General features: G+C 37.4%; 1 protein-coding gene across 6 annotated transcripts in view; it reads right to left on the reverse strand.

Moving 5' to 3' along the window:
- The window catches only part of SMC4 (structural maintenance of chromosomes 4), a 39,860-nt gene that overhangs the window by 9,364 nt on the left and 10,306 nt on the right, over positions 1–20,190 (reverse strand). For all 6 annotated transcript variants that reach the window (XM_070072584.1, XM_051818741.2, XM_070072583.1 and 3 more), the window contains 13 exons: positions 19,822–19,986; positions 19,463–19,590; positions 17,963–18,103; positions 17,442–17,592; positions 15,530–15,694; positions 13,582–13,815; positions 12,177–12,362; positions 11,078–11,239; positions 9,367–9,592; positions 9,189–9,268; positions 7,133–7,285; positions 3,166–3,292; positions 216–405 (listed from right to left, as the gene is read on the reverse strand). In XM_070072584.1, coding sequence (XP_069928685.1) covers positions 216–405; positions 3,166–3,292; positions 7,133–7,285; positions 9,189–9,268; positions 9,367–9,592; positions 11,078–11,239; positions 12,177–12,362; positions 13,582–13,815; positions 15,530–15,694; positions 17,442–17,592; positions 17,963–18,103; positions 19,463–19,590; positions 19,822–19,986 — 2,108 coding nt within the window. The remainder of the gene's footprint in view (positions 1–215; positions 406–3,165; positions 3,293–7,132; positions 7,286–9,188; positions 9,269–9,366; positions 9,593–11,077; positions 11,240–12,176; positions 12,363–13,581; positions 13,816–15,529; positions 15,695–17,441; positions 17,593–17,962; positions 18,104–19,462; positions 19,591–19,821; positions 19,987–20,190) is intronic.

Genomic DNA, 20,190 nt, shown 5'->3' on the forward strand with positions numbered 1-20,190 from the left:
CAGCCATTGGAGGGTGAACCAATGGCAAACAAGGAAGACCTTTCTCTCTCTCTCACTGTCCACTCTGCCTGTCAAAGATAACAAAAAAAAGTCCTATTAGATAATAGCATATCAGATAAGGTCACTAACAAACATTTAATGAAACATTTAACTTAATTATTAACCCCTTTTGCAGTGTAGAGGTATGGAAAGTCAGGATGGCATGCATACTTTACCTGTCAGCCGTCTTGATTGCTACCTGGGCTTTTGTAATAGCAGAAGCACATTCATCTAACTGTTTGTTTATTTTATCAAGTTTGTCTTGTTGGGCCTTGAGTTTATGGTTGTTGATTTCTACAATGATACTGTGTAATCGTTTAACCTCAGCTTCTACAGTACCAGCTTTCTCAGCCACATCATCATATTCTGAAAATTAAAATAAAGAACTTTAATTTGTTTCTATGCTAATGAGCATCATTATGTCAAACATGTCATTTGGGGAAAAATACCTTCAAAAATAGAACACCTTACTTCAAAGTAAGTAATGTTACAACAATGGTTAAATCCTCTGGCTCAGCTGTGAACAGTCATTTCTCAATGTCACACTCTCAAAGTTTCTTTTCAAAGACCCTTTCAATTTATGTGGGCTCCTGCCACCCATGTGAGAAACCCAGGTGGAGTTCCTCATTCTTGCCTTCTACCTGATTCAGCCCTAGCTCTAACAGGCATTTGGAGAAGGACCCAGTGGATAAAAACTTTCTCCTCCTCTTTCACTCTGCCTTTCAAATAAACAGGGCATAGCAGGGAGCTAACACTTTCCCAGAATCCTATGTAGCTAGAACCTAGGCATAACTTTGGTCCATTCAATCAAAAGTACATGCATAAATTGGAAGGTATAAGTGATAAATTGAGTATGTTTCTGCTCACAGTCACACAGAAAAATGGATTTTCTGTGATGCAGTTAAAAGTTCTGGTGTCAACAGCTTGATGAATATTGATAGGCAGTGGCATTAACTTTAATGGTATGGATTACAGTACATGTAGTGCTTGGGCTGTTGGTAGTTGTGGTATCTTCCCAATTTTAGAGATTACTTTTCAAAATTGAGAAGACACTCTTCTGGGAAGGTTCTGCAGAGTAGTTTTTTTTTTTTTTTTTAAACTTATTTATTTGAAGTTGCAGAGAGAGAGAGAGAGAGAGAGAGAGAGAGATCTTCCATGTGCTAGTTCACTCTTCAGGTGGTGACAACAGTAGGTGCTGGGCCAGGCTGAAGCCAGAAGTCAGGAGCTTTTTCCAGGTCTCCCACGTGGGTGGCAGGAACCCAAGCACTTGGGCCATCTTCTGCTACTTTCCTAGGCCATGAATAAGGGAGTTAGATCAAAGTGGAGCAGTTGGGATTCAAAACGGCACCCATATGGGATGTCAACATCATAGGCAGCAGCTTAACCTGTTATGCCACAGCCCTGGGCCCTGGAAATTATTCTTGAATGTTCAAGAATACACTCGCCAGAGTGGACTGTCACGCACAGTTGAATCTTGATCACCATACAATACAGGAAGAATGAAAGATAGGAAAAAGGTGAGGAACTCAAGCTATTTGGAATACTTATGTTTGGAGTAGGGGTTAAGAAGTTGCCTACATCCCATAGTGGGTTGCCTGGGTTCAAGTTATGGCTCTGTTCCTAATTTCCTGCTAATGCGCACTGTGGGAGGCAGCAGCTGATGTTTCAAGTTGTTGGTTCTGTCACCCATGTGTCACTCAGACTGAGTTCCTGGCTTGTGGCTTTGGCCTGGCCCAGACACTGCAGGCATGTGGGTTGTCAATCAGTGTATGGGAGCTCTCCTTATCTTTCCAAGTAATTAATTTAACAAAAACAACAGCAACAAAAAACCAAAAACCCCCAAACAGAAAACACGTCTAAAGACACTGAACCTATGAACACTCTGGTTAAGATGCCTGTGTCTGACACTGGAGTACCTGGGTTTGATTTCCAGCTCTGGACCCTGACTCCAGCTTCTTGTATTGTAGACCCTGGGAGGCACCAGTGTTGGCTCAAGTGATTAGTTTCCTGCCATCCATGAGAGACACCTGAAATTAGTTCTTGGTTCCCACATTTGGCCCAATTCCATGCTTTTTGGCCATCTGAGGGCTCACTGTTTTGGCCGAGGCCAGCACCAAAGAGGTTCTAAACCTGGAGGGAATCTGACAAAACCTAACATCTCCAACTGGGTTGCCCCAGTGCATGATCAAGAGACTTCAATTAAGGCTACAAAACCAATTCTACCTGTGGGCCTTTCTTGCTATAAAGAGTATTTTTGGACAACACTTACATGCATGTAAGTGCACAAGAAAAGTCTTTGAAGGAAAAAAATGTTTTGTCTGTTTTCTAGAAAGTATTGTTTTTCCTCATGTGCATATCATTTATTTTCTGAGTGCTCTTCTTTGAGTGGTTTAGTTTCTCCAAGTTCTCAGTTTTTTGCACCTACAAATAACTTCTACCTGAAGATTTCTTGTGAGGATTAGGGAGGACTAAGAAAATGGGTACCAGGGACCGGTGCTGTGGCATACCAGGTTAAGCCATGGCCTGTGGTGTCTGCACATCCCACAGGGGCGCTGGTTGAGTCCTGGTTGCTTCACTGCTGGTCCAGCTCCCCGCTGATGTGCCTCAGAAAGCAGTGGAAGATACCCCAAGTGCTTGGGCCCCTGCACCTATGTGGGAGACCTGGAAGAAATTCTGGGCTCCTGGCCTTGGTCTGGCACAGTCCCGACTACTGTGGCCATTTGGGGAGTGAGTGAACCAGCAGACAGAAGATTTCTCTCTTTGCTTCTGCCTCTACCTCTCTGTAATTCTACCCTTCAAATAGGCAATCTTAAAAAACAAAACAAAAACGAAAAAACCAGAATGTGTTCTAGAGTCAGAATATTTCTATCTTGTATTACCTATATTCCTATACTGCTATAGGCTGTGTGACCTTAGGTAAATTATATAAACCACTCCATGCCCCAGTTTCCTTGTGTTTATCAAATTAAGCTATGAACAGTAAAGACTTTATAGGCTTATGAGAATTAAGCATAAAAAGTCAGTATAATGACTTGCACAAAATATATTTATGCAATTATAAATTGCTACCTTAAACACTGCAAACTTCTAATACTTCTGCTTGAAAAAATACGTATCTACACATACCTCTTTTAAACACACTAACATTTTCTTCAAGCAATTTCTGCTTTTTTTTGTCAGGGGCTGTAGCAAGTACATTAGCTTCAAGTTCCTTAACTTGGACATTTAGATATTCTTCTTGCTCTGATAATCGCTACAGAAATGTTTGAACATTTAAGGTCAGTATTTAAAGTTGGTAACAATAACATCTGCATTAAAATCTTGAATTTTAAAACAGGGTACTAAAAATATTTAAGGAAAACAGTTAATAAATACAATGAAAGTAGCAATCAACATCAAATAGTGTATAAGCTCAGGTGCTAAAAAAACGTTCATGGAAAATGTTGATTCTGAAAAAACTATGCACAGATTCAATTTTTTTTTTACACCAAAATAACTTACTTTTTAATCCCATTTTCCCACAAACTTTTCTTAGGACTAATACAGTGGCAAGACTATGTGGTTTAAAACAGAAATGTATTGTGTCATATTTCTGAGGATTAGAAGTCTGAAATCAAAGTTTCACTGAGCCATCAGTATGTAAAAATATCCTCTTGCAGCTTGTAGTTTCCCTGGCTAACTACAGCATTCCTTGATTTGCAACTTCATTGATTACAATATCTTCTTAATCACATGGTAATGTCTTCACATGGTTATCTTTTAGGGACACCAACCATCCTGGGTTAGAAGCCCATCCAACCCCAGTATTATTTCATCTTAATTATATTTGCTACAGCGAAATTTTCAACATATATTTTGAGTGGCAGAGGGTGTGGTGCACAATTCAATCAACATTAAGCATCAAAGGGATTCCAGTGGAGAAAGAACAGTCTTTCCAACAAAGTGATGCAAATACAACTAGGTACCTATATAGCACATACAAAGTTAACTAAAAAATGGATCAAATAGATATAAACAAAATCTAAAAAAATGGCCTAGTAACACAGTATACACAAAGAACTCACAAATAACAAAAAATAAGACAACCCAAATAAAATGTACAGAAAAAGTAGTCAAAAAATTATGACATTTTGGGGCTGGTGCTGTGGTGTAGTGGGCTAAGTTTCTGCCTGCAGCACTAGCATCCCATATGGGTGCCGGTTCAAGTTCTGGCTGCTCCTCTTCCAATCCAGCACTCTGCTCTGGCCTGGGAAAACAGCAGAAGATGGCCCAAGTCTTTGGGCCCCTGCACCCATGTGGGAGAACCAGAGGAAGCTCCTGGCTCTGGAATGCTCAGCTCCAGAAGTTGTGGCCATTTGAGAGTGAACCAGTGGATGGAAGACCCCCCCTCCACTTTCTGTAACTCTGCCTCTCAAATAAATATATCTTAAAAAAAAAAAATTATGACATTTCTCCAAAGAGGGTATTCAAATGGAAAATAAGCACCCAAAAAGATATACAAATCGTAATTAAAGAAATGCGAACTCCAGAACCAAGATATACCACTTGCTCCCCAGTAGGAAGGCCATCATTTAAAAAAAAAAAAAAAAAAAAAAAAGAGTAGAGAAGCCGAGAAATTAGATAACCCTCATACTCTGCTGTGGAGTGTAATGTATAACTGCTACGGAAAAGTTTGGCAGTTCCTCAAAAAAAGGAGAGCTACCATGTGGCTCAACAGTTCTACTCTTAGGCATATACCAAAGAACTGAAAACTTAAGTTTATTCAAAAACTTGTATATGATGTTTATGGTAACATTTCTAATAGCCAATAACTGTAGCAACCAAAAGCTCATAAACTGATAAACTGTGGCACAAATGTGTAAGATTATTACTCAGTTATAAAAAAAAAAAGGAATGAATTGTCATGTGCTGCAACATGTGCAAACCTTGAAAACCTTACTCTATACATTTTGATTTAGACAGGTAAGTACTGAAGGACAGAGATTAAAAACAGAACAGAAAAAAATAAGCTCCTACTGAGCTTATTGTTCTGAGTTGAGCATGAAACAGCAAACAATCTGGTAAGAAACAGAAGCCACAATCAGAACAAATGAATTTAATAGTGGGATTATAGAGGTACAGAGAAAGTTGAAGGAACACAGATTTCAAAGGCACCCAGGGACTCCTAATGGCAGGAAGCTGTTATGGGTCCAGGCCAGAAGTGGCAGAGTGATGAAATACTATAACTGGAACAAATTAAGTTAACAACTGGGATATTCTGCCCAACAGAAGCTACAGGTGTGGGATATGGCTACTGCCCTACCTTTGGTATGAAGCAAGGAAAAAGTAGGGAAGACAGACCTCTCTTTCCTGAGCCCCTACCCCTCAAATCCTGATGGTACCTCCCATTTGCTGCACTCAACTAGAAGCCAGAGAGAAAGCCAATGATGATACAGGTGTCTGCTTTCTAGAGCACAGAAGAGTGAAAAATGAATGCGGGATGCAAATGAAGGATAACAGACTGGCACATAGCAGTAAGAATTATTTGCTAAAGAATACTTGATATATCACATGTACATAAATCTGTAATTATATAAAGATAAGTGTCATCATAATCTGAAAAGACAACTTAAAATGCCATTTTCTTTAGTTCACAAGGTGGCAAACATATAATATGCTTAATAGTAACACTACCCAGTGTTTAAAAACAGTAATTGTGGGTGGGAGGGAAGTTATGTGGGGGGAAAAGGCACTGTAATCCAAAAGCTGTACTTTGGAAATTTATATTTATTAAATAAAAGTAAAAAAAAAAAAAAAAACCCAGTAATTGTATTTGTTGCTAGTAGTTCATGATCAAGAACCCATTTTGTGGATAATTTGATATTATGGAACAAATGCTTTAAACATTGTACACATACTGTGCTATACTTGCATTTTTAGAAAATTAAGGAAACAGTTGGAGGACTGTATAAAGGTGTATCTGGTGTACAAGGATATTTTAAACAGCCATACATAATAACAGAAAAACATTTATCAAAATTTGATGCAAACAAGACACTTAACAGCAACTGAAAACAAATGTACCCCTTGCTGATGGAAAGAAAACTGTATGACATTAAAAAGCCACATGCATATGCACAAAGGAACTTCAAAAAGTTCACTGAAAGTAAAATTAAAATAATTTTTGGTGTAAAATTTAAATTAACTCAGTTTATTCACAATTTTCCTTAATTCTTTTGAAAAGCTCTTACATATGAAATTTTCATGCTCCAAAATAAACTAATCTTAGAGCTAAGCATTGTGGTACAGCAGGTTAAGCCATTGCTTGGGGCATCTGCAACTCATATTGGTTTGAGTCCTGGCTACTCTTCTTCTAATCCAGCTTGCTACTGATGTACATGGGAAGCAGCTGAGGCTGGCTCAAATACTTGAGTCCCTGCCACCCCCGTGAGAGATCCAGATGGGGTCTCTAGCTCCTGGCTTCAGCCTGGCCCAGCTCTAGCTGTTGGGGCCACTTGGGTAATGAACCAGTGGATGGAAGATCTCATTCTTTCAAATAACTAAGTCTTTTAAAAAACAAAACCAACCAACTGATCTTTTCATTCAATTTCCACAAACTTTTGGAAATACTCTTACATCTACCCACATTTATAAATACGCAACATACAAACAATTTCTTCATCAAAATTGAAGGTGATGATAATCTGGACAGTTTAAAACATGAAAACGAACAAGAATAAAAACCCTGCCACACACCCAAAACAGTGCACTAGTAGATATGCACTGCTTTTTCATAGTCAAGAAAACATTCCACTTTGAAAAGAGAATAAATATAAAGGGTGATGTGGGTGCTAAGGGAAGTTGTTTTTCCACGATGTACAAACAGACTGGAGTAACTATGCCTGGAGCAACACCGTGGCACGACATTTTCCATTAGCAGTTTGGGAAACCAAAATCATCAGGAAATAAACTTTCTACCTAGAGATTCACCTTCTTCTTCCCTTTTAAAATATACTGTACGTATATTTTCAAAAAAGTTTTATAAGCTGCTGCTGAATTTAAGTAATTTCAGCTAAGAGGTATGGGGAGGGACACACACATACACACGGAGTACCTGGATGCTTGCAGTGAACTTTTCTAGTGTGTTTCTCATTTCTCGTTCACTATGTCGTAACTTAACTACTGCTTCTTCAAGCTGTACTTTTTGTTCTTGGATTTGCATTGCTCTTTTAGAGTCTCGCTGCAACTGTGATTCCATTTTATTTAGCTACAAAGGAAATACCAGTGAGTAAGATTTCTCCTAAAATCATTTCAGATTTACATGAAAGTCAACTTATAAATGAAGGAAAACCAAGCTAGAATGAAACCAAACAACCTAATTTCAATCTCTAATCCTAAGGCTTGGGAGATGGTCAGCTAATTTCTGTATCATATACTCAGATGGAAAGACAACTTCAAGTGTTGCACTGTCACTTATTTCAGTGAAGATATAGCATTCAAACATTTGAGTGGAAGGATATAAACTATTTCAAAATACGGGAAAAAAATCAAGGCATATTACTTTGGAAAAAAGAATTCAGAATATCTGAGAACATGATTTTAAGAAAAAGATATAGTTATGTGGTACATGACATTTTGGTCAACTATAGACTGCAAATACAGGGTTGACGGTAATCCCTTAAGAATACAACTAAGTTGAAAGAGCCCTATGCCTTAGTGACCTTTTAGCTCTCTTAACGTTATATAGCACAATGCATCACTCATTATTTGTGGTGATGCTGGTGTATAAGCAAATCTGTGCTGCCAGATTTAAAGTAGCAAAATAAAATTACGTGTAGCATGTATCACACTTACATTCTCACATAGTCCTTGTAGGAATACAAAGTAGCAATAAAATTGCTTAAAATAAAATTTGGAAATATGCATAAACTGTTATACTTAAACATTAAAGGATTTGTACTAGAAAAATAATGTAATGGAATTATGTGAAAAATATTAAACAGCAAGTGAATAATTATAAAATATCTATACAATCCAAATTTAATTTAAAAAGCATGTTGAGCATTTATTTTCCTTTTTAAAAAAGGGTTTATTTTGGCTGGCGCCATGGCTCAGTAGGCTAATCCTCTGCCTGCGGCACTGGCACTCCAGGTTCTAGTCCCCGTCAGGGCGCCAGATTATGTCCCGGTTGCCCCTCTTCCAGTCCAGCTCCCTGCTGTGGCCCAGGAGTGCAGTGGAGGATGGCCCAAGTCCTTGGGTCCTGCACCCCATGGGAGACCAGGAGAAGCACCTGGCTCCTGGCTTTGGATCAGTGTGGTACGCCGGCTGCAGCAGCCATTGGAGGGTGAAACAGTAAAGGAAGACCTTTCTCTCCATACTTTGGAAGAAAAAAAAAAAAGCTACTGAGATGGAACATATGTTCTGCCAAATTTCAGCTATTTTAAGAAGACTGTACTCAAATTTTAAATGATTTTATGAATGATGGTGGAACTTTTATGTAAAATTCTTTGAAGTCCTAAAAACATAGCATTAGTTAGAAAACAGTGTTCAAGGCCGGCGACTGGAGCCAGCATCCCATATGGGCACTGGTACAAGTCCCAGCTGTTCCAATTCCCAGGAATTCTCTCTCTCTCACTGGAATTCTCTCTCACTGTCCACTCTGCCTGTCAAAAAAAAAAAAAAAAAAAAAAAAAAAAGAGTTTCTTCTGTTTGAAAGACAACATTACAAATGGAGAGATTGAGACTGAGAGATCTTCCATCTGCTGACTCACTCCCCAAATGACTGCATTAGTTGGAACTGTGCCTTTCTGAATCAGAAGCTTCCTCCCTGTCCCCCCTGTGGGTGCAGGAACTCAAGCATTTATTTGCACTATCTCCCACTGCTTTCCCAAGCCATCAGCAGGGAGCTGGATGGGAACTGGAACAGCTGGGACTTGTACCAGTGCCCATATGGGATGCTGGCTCCAGTCGCCGGCCTTGAACACTATTTTCTAACTAATGCTGTTTTTAGGACTTCAAAGAATTTTACATAAAAGTTCCACCATCATTCATAAAATTATTTAAAATTTGAGTACAATCTTCTTAAAATAACTGAAATTTGGCAGAACATATGTTCCATCTCAGTAGCTTTTTTTTTTCAAAGTATGGACTACAATTTTATATACACCAACCTCTTCTTCAGAGATTTCAACGACAACCGATGAACCCATTCTTCCTTTCATTACTCTGCTTCCACCACCAGTCATTGTACCTGGTGAACAAGTAAGAGAAGTCAGCCTTACATGTCTTCCCCAATAAGATCAAATAAACTCAGTGGCAGGGAAAACAAACAAAAGCCTGCATTATTACCTGACTGTTCTATGATTTGTCCTTGTAAAGTTACCACTCTCCATCTTCTATCTTTCTGGTATGCTACTCTTGTGGCTTGATCCAAGTTGTCAGTTACCAAGGTATCCCGTAAAGCAAAGTAAAAAGCTTGGCGAATTTCCTCATCTTTTACTTTGACTAAATCAAATAATCGAGGAGTATTTTCAGGAGTTTGAATTTTATTCATTTTTTTTGCCCACACTGCCATCTAAAAGTAAAAATACATAAACATGAACATATTTCTAAATATGACTTTTACATATAAAACCCTAAGGAATCAACATACAATTATTAACACAATAAACAAGTTCTAGCATGAATGCAAGATATAGGGGCCAGTGCTGGGGTGCAGTGGGTTAGAGCACTGGCTTTCAGTGCTAGCATCCCACATGGGCACTGGTTTGAGTCAAAACTGCTCCACTTCTGATCCGGCTCTCTAATGCACCTGGGAAAGCAGCGGAAAATGGTCTAAGTCCTGGGACCCCTGCACCCCAGTAGAAGACCTGGAAGCTCGTGGATCCTGGCTTTGGATCAGCTCAGCTCTGGCTATTACAGCCATTTGGGGAATGAATCAGTGGATGAAAGACCCCCATCACTCGCTGTCTCTACCTCTTTAACTCTTTCAAATAAAATCTTTAAAAAAAATGCAGGATACAAAACATAATCGTACATTTATATATTAGCAATGAATAACCTGAAGTTAAGAATTTCAGGGCCGGCGCCGTGGCTCAATAGGCTAATCCTCCACCTGTGGCGCCGGCACACCGGTTTCTAGTCCCGGTCGACCCTCTTCTAGGCCAGCTCTCTGCTGTGGCCCGGGAGTACAGTGGAGGATGGCCCAAGTGCTTGGGCCCTGCACCCCATGGGAGACCAGGAGAAACACCTGGCTCCTGCCATTGGATCAGCGCGGTGTGCTGGCTGGGGGGGCCATTGGAGGGTGAACCAACGGCAAAGGAAGACCTTCCTCTCTCACTGTCCACTCTGTAAAAAAAAAAAAAAAGAAACTGAAACCTTTATATATGCTGGTGGGAAATGGTATAGCTACTGTGGAAAGTTTTGTAGTTCTTTAAAAGTTAAGCAGAATTACCATTAGACTTAGTGATTCCATTTCTATAAATATATTACAGAACTGAAAATATATGTTCACACAATAACTTGTAAATGAACATTCACAGGGTTACTGCTGAAGCCACCAACAAGTAGAAATGACCCAAATGTCCATCAACTAATTAAGAGATAAAGAGAATGTAGTATACTAGTATCATGTGGCAATAAAAAATGAAGGACTGATCCATGCTACAACATGGATGAACCTGAAAACCTAAGTAAATGTAGCTATACATAAAAAGCTACATGATTTCATCTATACAAAATGAAAACATTCTTGAATTAGATAGTGATCATAGATGAACAACCTTGTGAATAAATATACTAAAGCTCACTGAACTGCATACTTTAAAATGTTGAATTTAACATATGTGGATTGTACCTCCATGAAGGTTTTGTTTCAAAAGTAGTCATTGATGATGAAGTTTCTTTAACAGAGGCACTTCAGAATTCTTTTTCACAAAAGCCTCAACCCTAAAATAATTCTCAAAAACCTAACCAGGATTCAGAATATTATAGAAATCAAAAGGAACATACACTCGGCTTTTAAAAATTGAACTACAGGTAGCTTGTTACAAATACTTACCTTATCTAAACCTATAAAGGTTGCAACTCCAATATTGTGTCTTTTTAGGAAGTTTACACATTCTTGAGCTGTATCAATAGAATCAACAACAATGTAGTCTAATGCATGACAACAGGATGAAATAGCAACATCGTATTTTTCATCAATGGCTCCTAAATCCCCCTAATAATTAAGATGGGAGAAAAATCAACATATTATTAAGGATTTGAGCAAAAAAAGAGCACAGGATAATTTCATTACTATTCATTTTTAGTAAATTTTGTTACTTTTAGTTGAAATCCTGTATACACATAGCAATTAAAAATTACAAGGGTATATAAAGATTGCAGAGACAATCACTACAGAAGTTTCTAATCGATATTTTAAAGCTTAGATACAGTTTCAATATTTGAAGAATACAAAATGAAAGAATTTGTCACTTTATGAAACACTTAATATGAAGATATATATTCCTTTCTTTATCTCTTTAAACCATAGTCAAAACCTTAAGTATAATGGTATAAAACTGAGAATATGTAAAATTTTTATTTTTACAAAAAAGAATAGTTATAGATTTGTTTGCCACTATGAGTTTTTTGCTAGTATATATACAATGACTGTTAACCAAAACTAAAATAACAAACTATTCATAAAAGCAAAATTTCATAAAAATGAGTGTTCTGAGGTTGGCACCATGGTGCAGCAAGTTAAGTTACTGCTTGCAATACCAGCATCCCGTTTGAGCTTTGAGCATAGGTTTGCATTCTGGCTGCTCCAGTTCCAATCCAGCTCCCTGCTAATGTGCCTGGAAAAGCAGTGGAGGATGGCCCAGGTACATGGGCCTCTGTCACCCATGTGGGAAATCTGGACAGAGTTCTGGGCTTGTGGCTTTGGTCTGGCCTAGCCCTGGCTATTGTGGCCATTTTAGGAGTGAATTGGCAGATGGAGGCTCTCTCTTTCAAGTAAATAAATCTTTTAAAAAAAAAAAGTCATTTCAGACAAAAATGAATGTTACTTCATGTATAATGACCCTCAATTTACAGTTCAGGTCAAGGTAAGAAAATAATTTATATGTGTCTTTCAGAAACATTCAATTCATTCTCAAATAAATCTACTTTACCAGTCGTCCATATATTCCTGGAATCCTGCCAGATTTCTTTTCGTGAATTATTGCATCAAGGACTTTCCCCCTACTTCGATTCATTGCTAATGAACTCTTTGCTTCTTCAACTTTTTGGAAAAGATCATGAACCAGACTTTTGAAGTTTATTTCTTCTTGTGTGAGTTTCTGAAGTTCTTTCTCTTTCTAAAAAAAAACAAAAACAAAAAACCACACACACACAAATCCATAAGTATTAGAGCCTAAATATGCCCAATCACAGCATACAGTCTGTTGTGATACTTTATAATAAAGGAAACAAGAAATGCTGCTTTGTTTTTGTAAAATATGGATGAGTTTCCTCTAGGAGCAGTGTATCCTGATTTGAAGGGGACAAAGATGGTAAGATGATGGAACAGTCTTTTTTTTTTTTTTTTTTGGACAGGCAGAGTGGATAGTGAGAGAGAGAGAGAGAGAAAGGTCTTCCTTTTGCCGTTGGTTCACCCTCCAATGGCTGCCGCGGCCGGTGCACCGCGCTGATCCGACGGCAGGAGCCAGGTATTTATCCTGGTCTCCCATGGGGTGCAGGGCCCAAGCACTTGGGCCATCCTCCACTGTACTCCCTGGCCACAGCAGAGAGCTGGCCTGGAAGAGGGGCAACCGGGACAGAATCTGGCGCCCCGACCGGGACTAGAACCCAGTGTGCCGGCGCTGCAAGGCAGAGGATTAGCCTAGTGAGCCGCGGCGCCAGCCGGAACAGTCTTATTACTATAAAAAAAAGTAAGGCTGCCAACAGGAGAGGTACCAAAATCAGCTTCTCAATCTTCAACCTATCAGCAGTCAATTTTTCTAATTGGCTTTATTCCCCATATCTTGGCCTTAAATGATGTTATCCATTACACCAGTATAAATTAAAAGGTGTAGTATAATTTATCTAGAAAGAAACTGAATCATCAGGAAGATGGGGTCACTCATTTAATTCACATTTGGTTATGAAATTTCATGACCAAATATTGAGCATTCATTAAATAGTTAGATTTGTTTTTCAGCATACTTTCCTTTCAAACAGGATTTTCCATTGCTATCCTGCCTAATGAGGCTTGAGATTAAAAGTTTATGAAATTCCTTAGACCTACTTCATTCAAAACAAGATGACACTGATGAACACATTAAGAATTTTAGCAGAGAAATCACATCAATTAATTCAAAAACAGAAAAACACTGTCTGTTAATGCATCATATATGTTTTTTCATTTCTGCTTACAAATACTGCCTACACTTAGATTTTGGGAAACACAAACTTTGTTCGAGTAAAAATAAATACACGTGTTACTTTATATATTGAAGTTAAAAGCAATAAAAAATATACATACAACTCAGGCTGACAAACAATGTTCAGGTGAAATACAGAAGAGCAAAGATTTACCTCTTTTAATTCCCGTTCAGTTTGAGGGAGTTTTGCCTCGATATCTTTTATTGCAGTTTTCCTTTCTTTGAGAGTCTCAGAGGCTGCAGTTAGAGCTTCCTTGGCCTTACTTAATTGAGATACTGCAGTATTATGACCACTAAGGTAGATATCAAGTTCTGACTGGGCTACATCCATCTTTGAACGTGCTTCATTTACTGATTTGCTGAAACCCATAAGCTCTTTCTCTCGGTTCTGTAAAATACAAAGCCGTTAAATCAAAATATATTTTCAGACCTAAACTGAAATAGAAGGCATTTAATTTAAATTCCAATTAAGAAATCCCACGTTCACAGTATATAGGAACAATTCTTACACCTGGAATAGCCTAATACTTTTTGCCTGTTAATGTTCATGTACATAAAATCTTCCAACTGACTTCACAAGAACTATTCAGCAGAAAAGTTTCCTCAAATACCTCATGTATTTATGTTGGAAATCTTGATGTTATGCTGAAGACGACATCTAAACTTAAGGCCTGGCTTTGCCATTAACACAGGATGCAAAACACACAGAAGCATTCAATATACATTAATGAACAAACATGAAAACCCACTATCCATAAAAATTTCATTATGAAATCTACAATATTATCCATTGCTATTTTATTAAACAGTTATCCTAAAAAGTATATAATCTTTTATGCAATTAACTCCATTACCATTTTCTGCTAAAATATTTAAAATTTCAGCATTGTCAAACAGGCTGTGGCAAATATAAATAAGCAAGTGAAGTTCATGTTGATACTCTTGTTGGGTACATAACACACATCAATATGACAACCCTTTGGTCTTTTATCAACAATGCACTAAAATATCTCAATAGCTAATAATTAACTTCTTACTTTCTAGGCATTTTATATAAATTTCCTTTTCATAAGGTAGATACTTCCTCATTTTAAGAAAGATGACTTGAAGACATAATAACCTGCACACAAGATCAGAGATAGTGATTCACCTAGGATATGAACCAAGACTAACAGAGCCATTGCTTTTAACAACAGCAGCTACAGAAGCAAAAAGGAGACTTTGATGAGTGGCCTCAGGCGATAAATACAGGTAGCAACATTACTTACCAAGGAAATAATTTAGAAGAAAAGAAAATGTGATGATTCAATAGGCCTAATCAAGGTATTTGACCTCCATCATTTGCTACTATTACAAATTCTCATTTCATTAACATCTTTTAAATGGAAACCAGGACACAAAAGGGAAGTCTATGTTGACCAATTTAATTTTTTCCCTCTCAACAGCTTGTTTTTTATTTAGTTTTTAAAATATATATTTATTTGAAGGCAGAGTTGGGGGAAATAGAGATATCTACCATCTCTTGCTGTTGGTTTGCTCCCCAAATAGCCAGGTCTAGGCTAGGCAAGGCTGAAACCATGAGCCAGGAACTTCATCCTGGTCTCCAACATGAATTTTGGGGTGGAAGAGGTTGCTAATGCACACCCATCTTCTGCTGGCCTTCTAGGTACATTAGCAAGAAGCTGGATGAATAGCAGAGCTGGTGCTGGCGCTGTGGTGTAGTGGCATGGGGCTACTGCCTGCAATGCTGGCACCCAATGTGGGTGCTGCTCTGCTTCCAGTCCAGCTCTCTGTTAATGTGCTTGGGAAGGCAGCAGGAGATGGATCAGGTGCGGGACCTGTAGGAGGCTCCTGGCTTCAGATTGGTCCAGCTTCAGTTGTTGTGGCCATTATGTGAGTGAACCAGTGGATGGAGGACCTTTCTCTGTCTATAACTCTACCTTTCAAAAAAAAAAAAAAAAAAGGCAGAATTGGTGCTTGGATACGGGATGTCAGTGTGTGTCATAAGCAGTGGCCACAACACCAGCCCCAGTTAGTATTATTACAAAACCAGTAAGATAAAAAAAAAAAAGCAAAATAAACATGAACTAAAAAAATCTCACTTCTTTTTCTTTCTGAAGTCCTTGTGTTTCTTGTTTAAGGCTGTCCATAACTTCCTTTAATTTCTCTTCTTCTTTCTCTTTTTCCATTTCAAGGGCGCTGTTTCTAGTTGTTGTCTCAGTTATGATATTCTGACTCCTGGCAGGTATACTTTTAAATTCTTCAACCTAAGATTATAATGCAATTTAATGTTATAAGAACATATACCTTTAGTTTATCTAATAGTACCAACATTTCTTAAGTCTTATAGGTCTTTGTTTTCTTCATAATTCAATTCAAAGTATCTGGCTTTAAGAAGTGTTTTCCTAACCAATCACTCTAATTTCTATATTCTTTCAAAAAAATGCACTGACCACATAGAATTTCCTAATTACCCTTTCATGGCATATCATACCTTACCACAAATTATCTTTTATATTCCTTCCCTCAGATCCCAATATCTTTTGAAGTTTTGCCCTTTCAAAGTCACCAAAGTAGAACTAACATTTTATTCTGCTATTACCAGCCGGGAGTAGTTACTTAACCCCATTTTATGTCTACAAGCTAATGGCTCTGTAAGTCCATGTTATTTTATTTACTTGTTCTTTAGGATAGTTTAACATTTCCCAAAATCGACATTCCCCAAACAGTCATCAACATACTTACTAACTGCACTGAGCAGAAATTATCTTTTGAACAAATACATTCAGAAAATGCTTATATATAAGCAGAAGCTGTATGACTATATATAACAAAGTTCTTTTCAGATGACAGAGTTCAGGTGTCATGTATGTTACTATTGGAGAAATCAGTGAACACAGCTTGAGAAAACCTAAGTTAATTATCAGAGTCTGGATCCTAGTAAGTTAGCTTTTATCTTTATTTTGGCAACATTTTTTTTCTTTGACTTACTGAATAGCTAAATCAATTGCCTGTAAATCATGAAGTTTTTCTATCCTTCCTTAAGAATGAACTGCTGCTTAATAACTGCTGTTAGATGAACTGAAGAAAAAAAGTATAGCAGTTCCCTCAGATGTGATTTTACTTTTAGTGATTTCAATTATCTGCAGCCAGCTATGGTCCAAAAATATCAGACAATTCCATAGATATATAACTCATAAGCTTCACATTTCATGCTATTCACCATCATGGAATCTTACACCTTCCCATCCACCTCTGCCAGGGACACAAATCTTTTCCCTTTGTACCCATAATATATATGCTAGCACTTAGTAGCCTTCTCAATTATCGGATCTGTTAGCTTATTTTCTTTTAAGGCAGGTGATATTTTAAAAAATCTGTAATACCAGCGCTGGCATTATGGCATAGCCAGTAAAGCTGCTGCCTGTGATGCCAGCATCCCATATGGGCACCAGTTATAGAGTCCCAGCAGCTACACTTATCCAGCTCCCTGCTAATGTGGCTGGGAGAGCAGTGGAGTACGGCTCAAGTACCTGCTGCCCTGCACTCAAGTGGGAGACCTGGAAGAAGCTACTGGCTTCTGATCAGCCCAGCTCCTACCATTGTGGCAATTTGGGGAATGAATCTGTGGATGGAAGATCTGTCTGTCCATCCCTCCTTCCCTCTCCATAATTCTGCCTTTCAAAGAAATAAATCTCATTAAAAAATCTATAATACCTAATCAAAAACATCTTTTCATAATTAACAGTAAGCTGGCTTGGCAAATGTTTTCGTTAACATTATTATTGTAAATGTAGATTCTAAAGCTCAACATCAATGGATTCAAGGTTTCCCCAAGGAAGAAACACATTCAGTGACAAATTGGAACACCCTTAAGATTTAGAATCCTAACTCATTCTCTGAAACAACAGGGCTAAGACAGGGCTAAGTATATCCATGAAAAATAATTAAAGTTAGATATGATAATTAATTATACATAAACTTTTAAGGACATCCCCCCCCCCCAATACTTACCTTTTCTTTGTCTTTTTGAAGTTGTTTCTCCAGTTTTTTGGCTTTACTTGTAGCATGTTTTAATTTTTCCCTAACTTGAACATCTTCCAAATCTAGCTGTGTAAATTTTTCTTTATTCTCCTCAATAAATTTTGTAATTTTATTCAATTTCCTAGCAAAACAAGTAAATTATCAGTCATTATTTTGAATATTCAGATTAAGCCAAATTCTATCTCTAAATTAGGTGCGTGGATCATTAAATTTGTTTTCACCATCTTGTATTGTGTTCTGCCACTAGGGGGAAGCGTATCCCACTACTTTTAGACTTCAGAGTATAGGATTCAATCTGTGAAAATGATGAATTAAATACAGGCAATGAAGGCTTTTGGTGGGGGGGGGGGGACGGGAAAGGAGTGCATTTCTTACACTGTTAAATGTATTATATTCTCAATGTGCTGACAGTAACTTTATATATGGACATACACATAATAAAAATGAACTGAATCTAAACACTTGTATAGTACTTTCCAAAAGATTATTACTTCTCTACATCTTTTACAGCTTTATTTTTAGCTTTCATTTCATTTGACAGTACATTGCTTTTCTCATTAATTTCTTTGGTGTCTTCATGAATTTTTTCCCTTTGAGTTTCCATTTCAGCAATTCGTTTCTGAAGATCGTAACTAGGAGAAAAAAAAGGAATTAGGGACCCTAAAATGGTACTTCTAAAATTATTTTATCCTATGTAAAATCAGTTGTTTTTCTAAAGTAGTCCTAACTACCATCAATTTACAAGTACTTAAGGCTACATAACGGGGGAAAGGTAAAGGGTAAAATTTAAGAGCAAAATAGGTTCACTGTAAATTTTAGATCTGCAGTATATTGATTAAAAAAAACTCTAGTAGTTCCCTCACATTTATGATTTTATTTTTATTGGTTTCAGTTAACTTTAACCCAAAATTATTAAATATTTAATCAAAAATATTAAAGTCAATAAAAATACGAAATAGTCAAAATATTAGTCAACTCATAAATCTGACATTTTGTGCCATTCACAGTAGTGTGATAGAACTCTGCACTTTTCCACTCCACCTAGTCAGAGACATAATGCTCCCCCTTTTGCATCCATAACATATATGCTACTACTTCTTAGTTATCAGACCAACTGTCACAGTAACACAAAATTTGTGTCCAAATTACCCTTATTTTATTACTTTGTAATGTCTCCAGAGTACAAGAGTAGTAATGACAAAGAGGGACAACAGCATAACAGAGGGACAGAATGATTCTAGTACTGGGTGGGGTGGGAATGCTGCAAGGCACATAGAAAACAAACCAGTGTATGTGAAGACACTTCAAAAAGTACTCAGAATGGGGCCAGCACTGTGCCATAGTAGGTTAAACCTCTGCCTGAGATGCCAGCATCTCATGAGCGCCATTTCGAGACCCCGCTGCCCCACTTCCCATCCAGCTCCCTGCTAATCCTCTTGGAAAAATAGAGGAAGATGGCCAAAGTGTTTGGGCTCCTGGCTTCCACCTGGCCCAGCCCTGGCTGTTGCAAATCATTTGGCAAGTGAACCAGTGGATGAAAAGATTTCTCCTCCTCTCACAGAAAATGGAATTAAAAGGTAAATTTATCTTAGTATAAAGTAAATTTTGAAATCCTGTGCACAGTTTTTTCTAAAGATTGTCCATGAACTTGTTGTGGATCCCTGCATATACACAGTTCAGTACTATCTGTGGTTTTTTGCACATTTACTGGGGGTAAGGTGGGTGGGTGTCTTAGAATATATTCTCCCTTATTCACAGGTTCTGTAGCACAGCTAAAAGTATTTAGTAATAAACATTTGTGATTGATCCCACCTCTCAACTTAAAAGATACTATAAAGTCAACTTAAGTGATCTGGTACGTAACTAATGATTAATTGCATAAAACAATTTTTAGAATTTTTCACTCCAGCCTTCACAATTCCCTAGTACAAGGAAAGAGAGGCTGACATTCATTAAAACTAACACAAAAATTGATAAATTAAGGTACTTACATGTAATATTGACAAACATGATTCTTTTTTCTAAATATTTCATTTTCCAACTTAAGAAATTCAATAGCTATGTTTTTTTCTCCTTCTAAGGCATCCTTTTCCTTTTCCACTATTTTAACTCTGTTTAACTATAAAAATTAAAAATTTAAACATTGAATACATATTTCATACATTCAATGAGTTTAAAATATGCCACCAACATTAAATAAAAACAATAAGCATGTTTATATAAATGTTTACCATATAAAATAGAAAGTTCAATCTAACACAGTAAACACTTCTATGATATAACATAACTCAGTAAAATCTGTTAATCCACAATTGAAACATTCTGATTTACAAGTCTACAGAAGATTCACCTTCTCTCCTCTATGTTCATTCAATATTTCCACTCGCCGACACAAAATTTTGATAGGTTCATTTAGTCGTCCACAACCGATTATATCTTCTAAATACTCAAGCATACCCTCGTCGTGTTCAGTCTGGCCTTTTGGTTTCATCATAGCAATCTGTTCAACTTCACCCTTTAAAAGAAGCCACATTTCATATTCTTTGTATATATTTATCTAAATCAATCTTAAGTGCAAATTGGGAGCAATTAGCACACCCTATAGTAATGATGTACATCAAGTAGTTTCAAGAGATTTAATAAAGTACAAATAAAAATGTCCTCTCCACACTAAATTTTAATTTTAGATGTGCATGCAAGTATTTATACTCCTTTAAAT

This window comes from Oryctolagus cuniculus, chromosome 4 (genome assembly GCF_964237555.1).
Source record: "Oryctolagus cuniculus chromosome 4, mOryCun1.1, whole genome shotgun sequence".
Classification (NCBI taxonomy): domain Eukaryota; kingdom Metazoa; phylum Chordata; class Mammalia; order Lagomorpha; family Leporidae; genus Oryctolagus; species Oryctolagus cuniculus.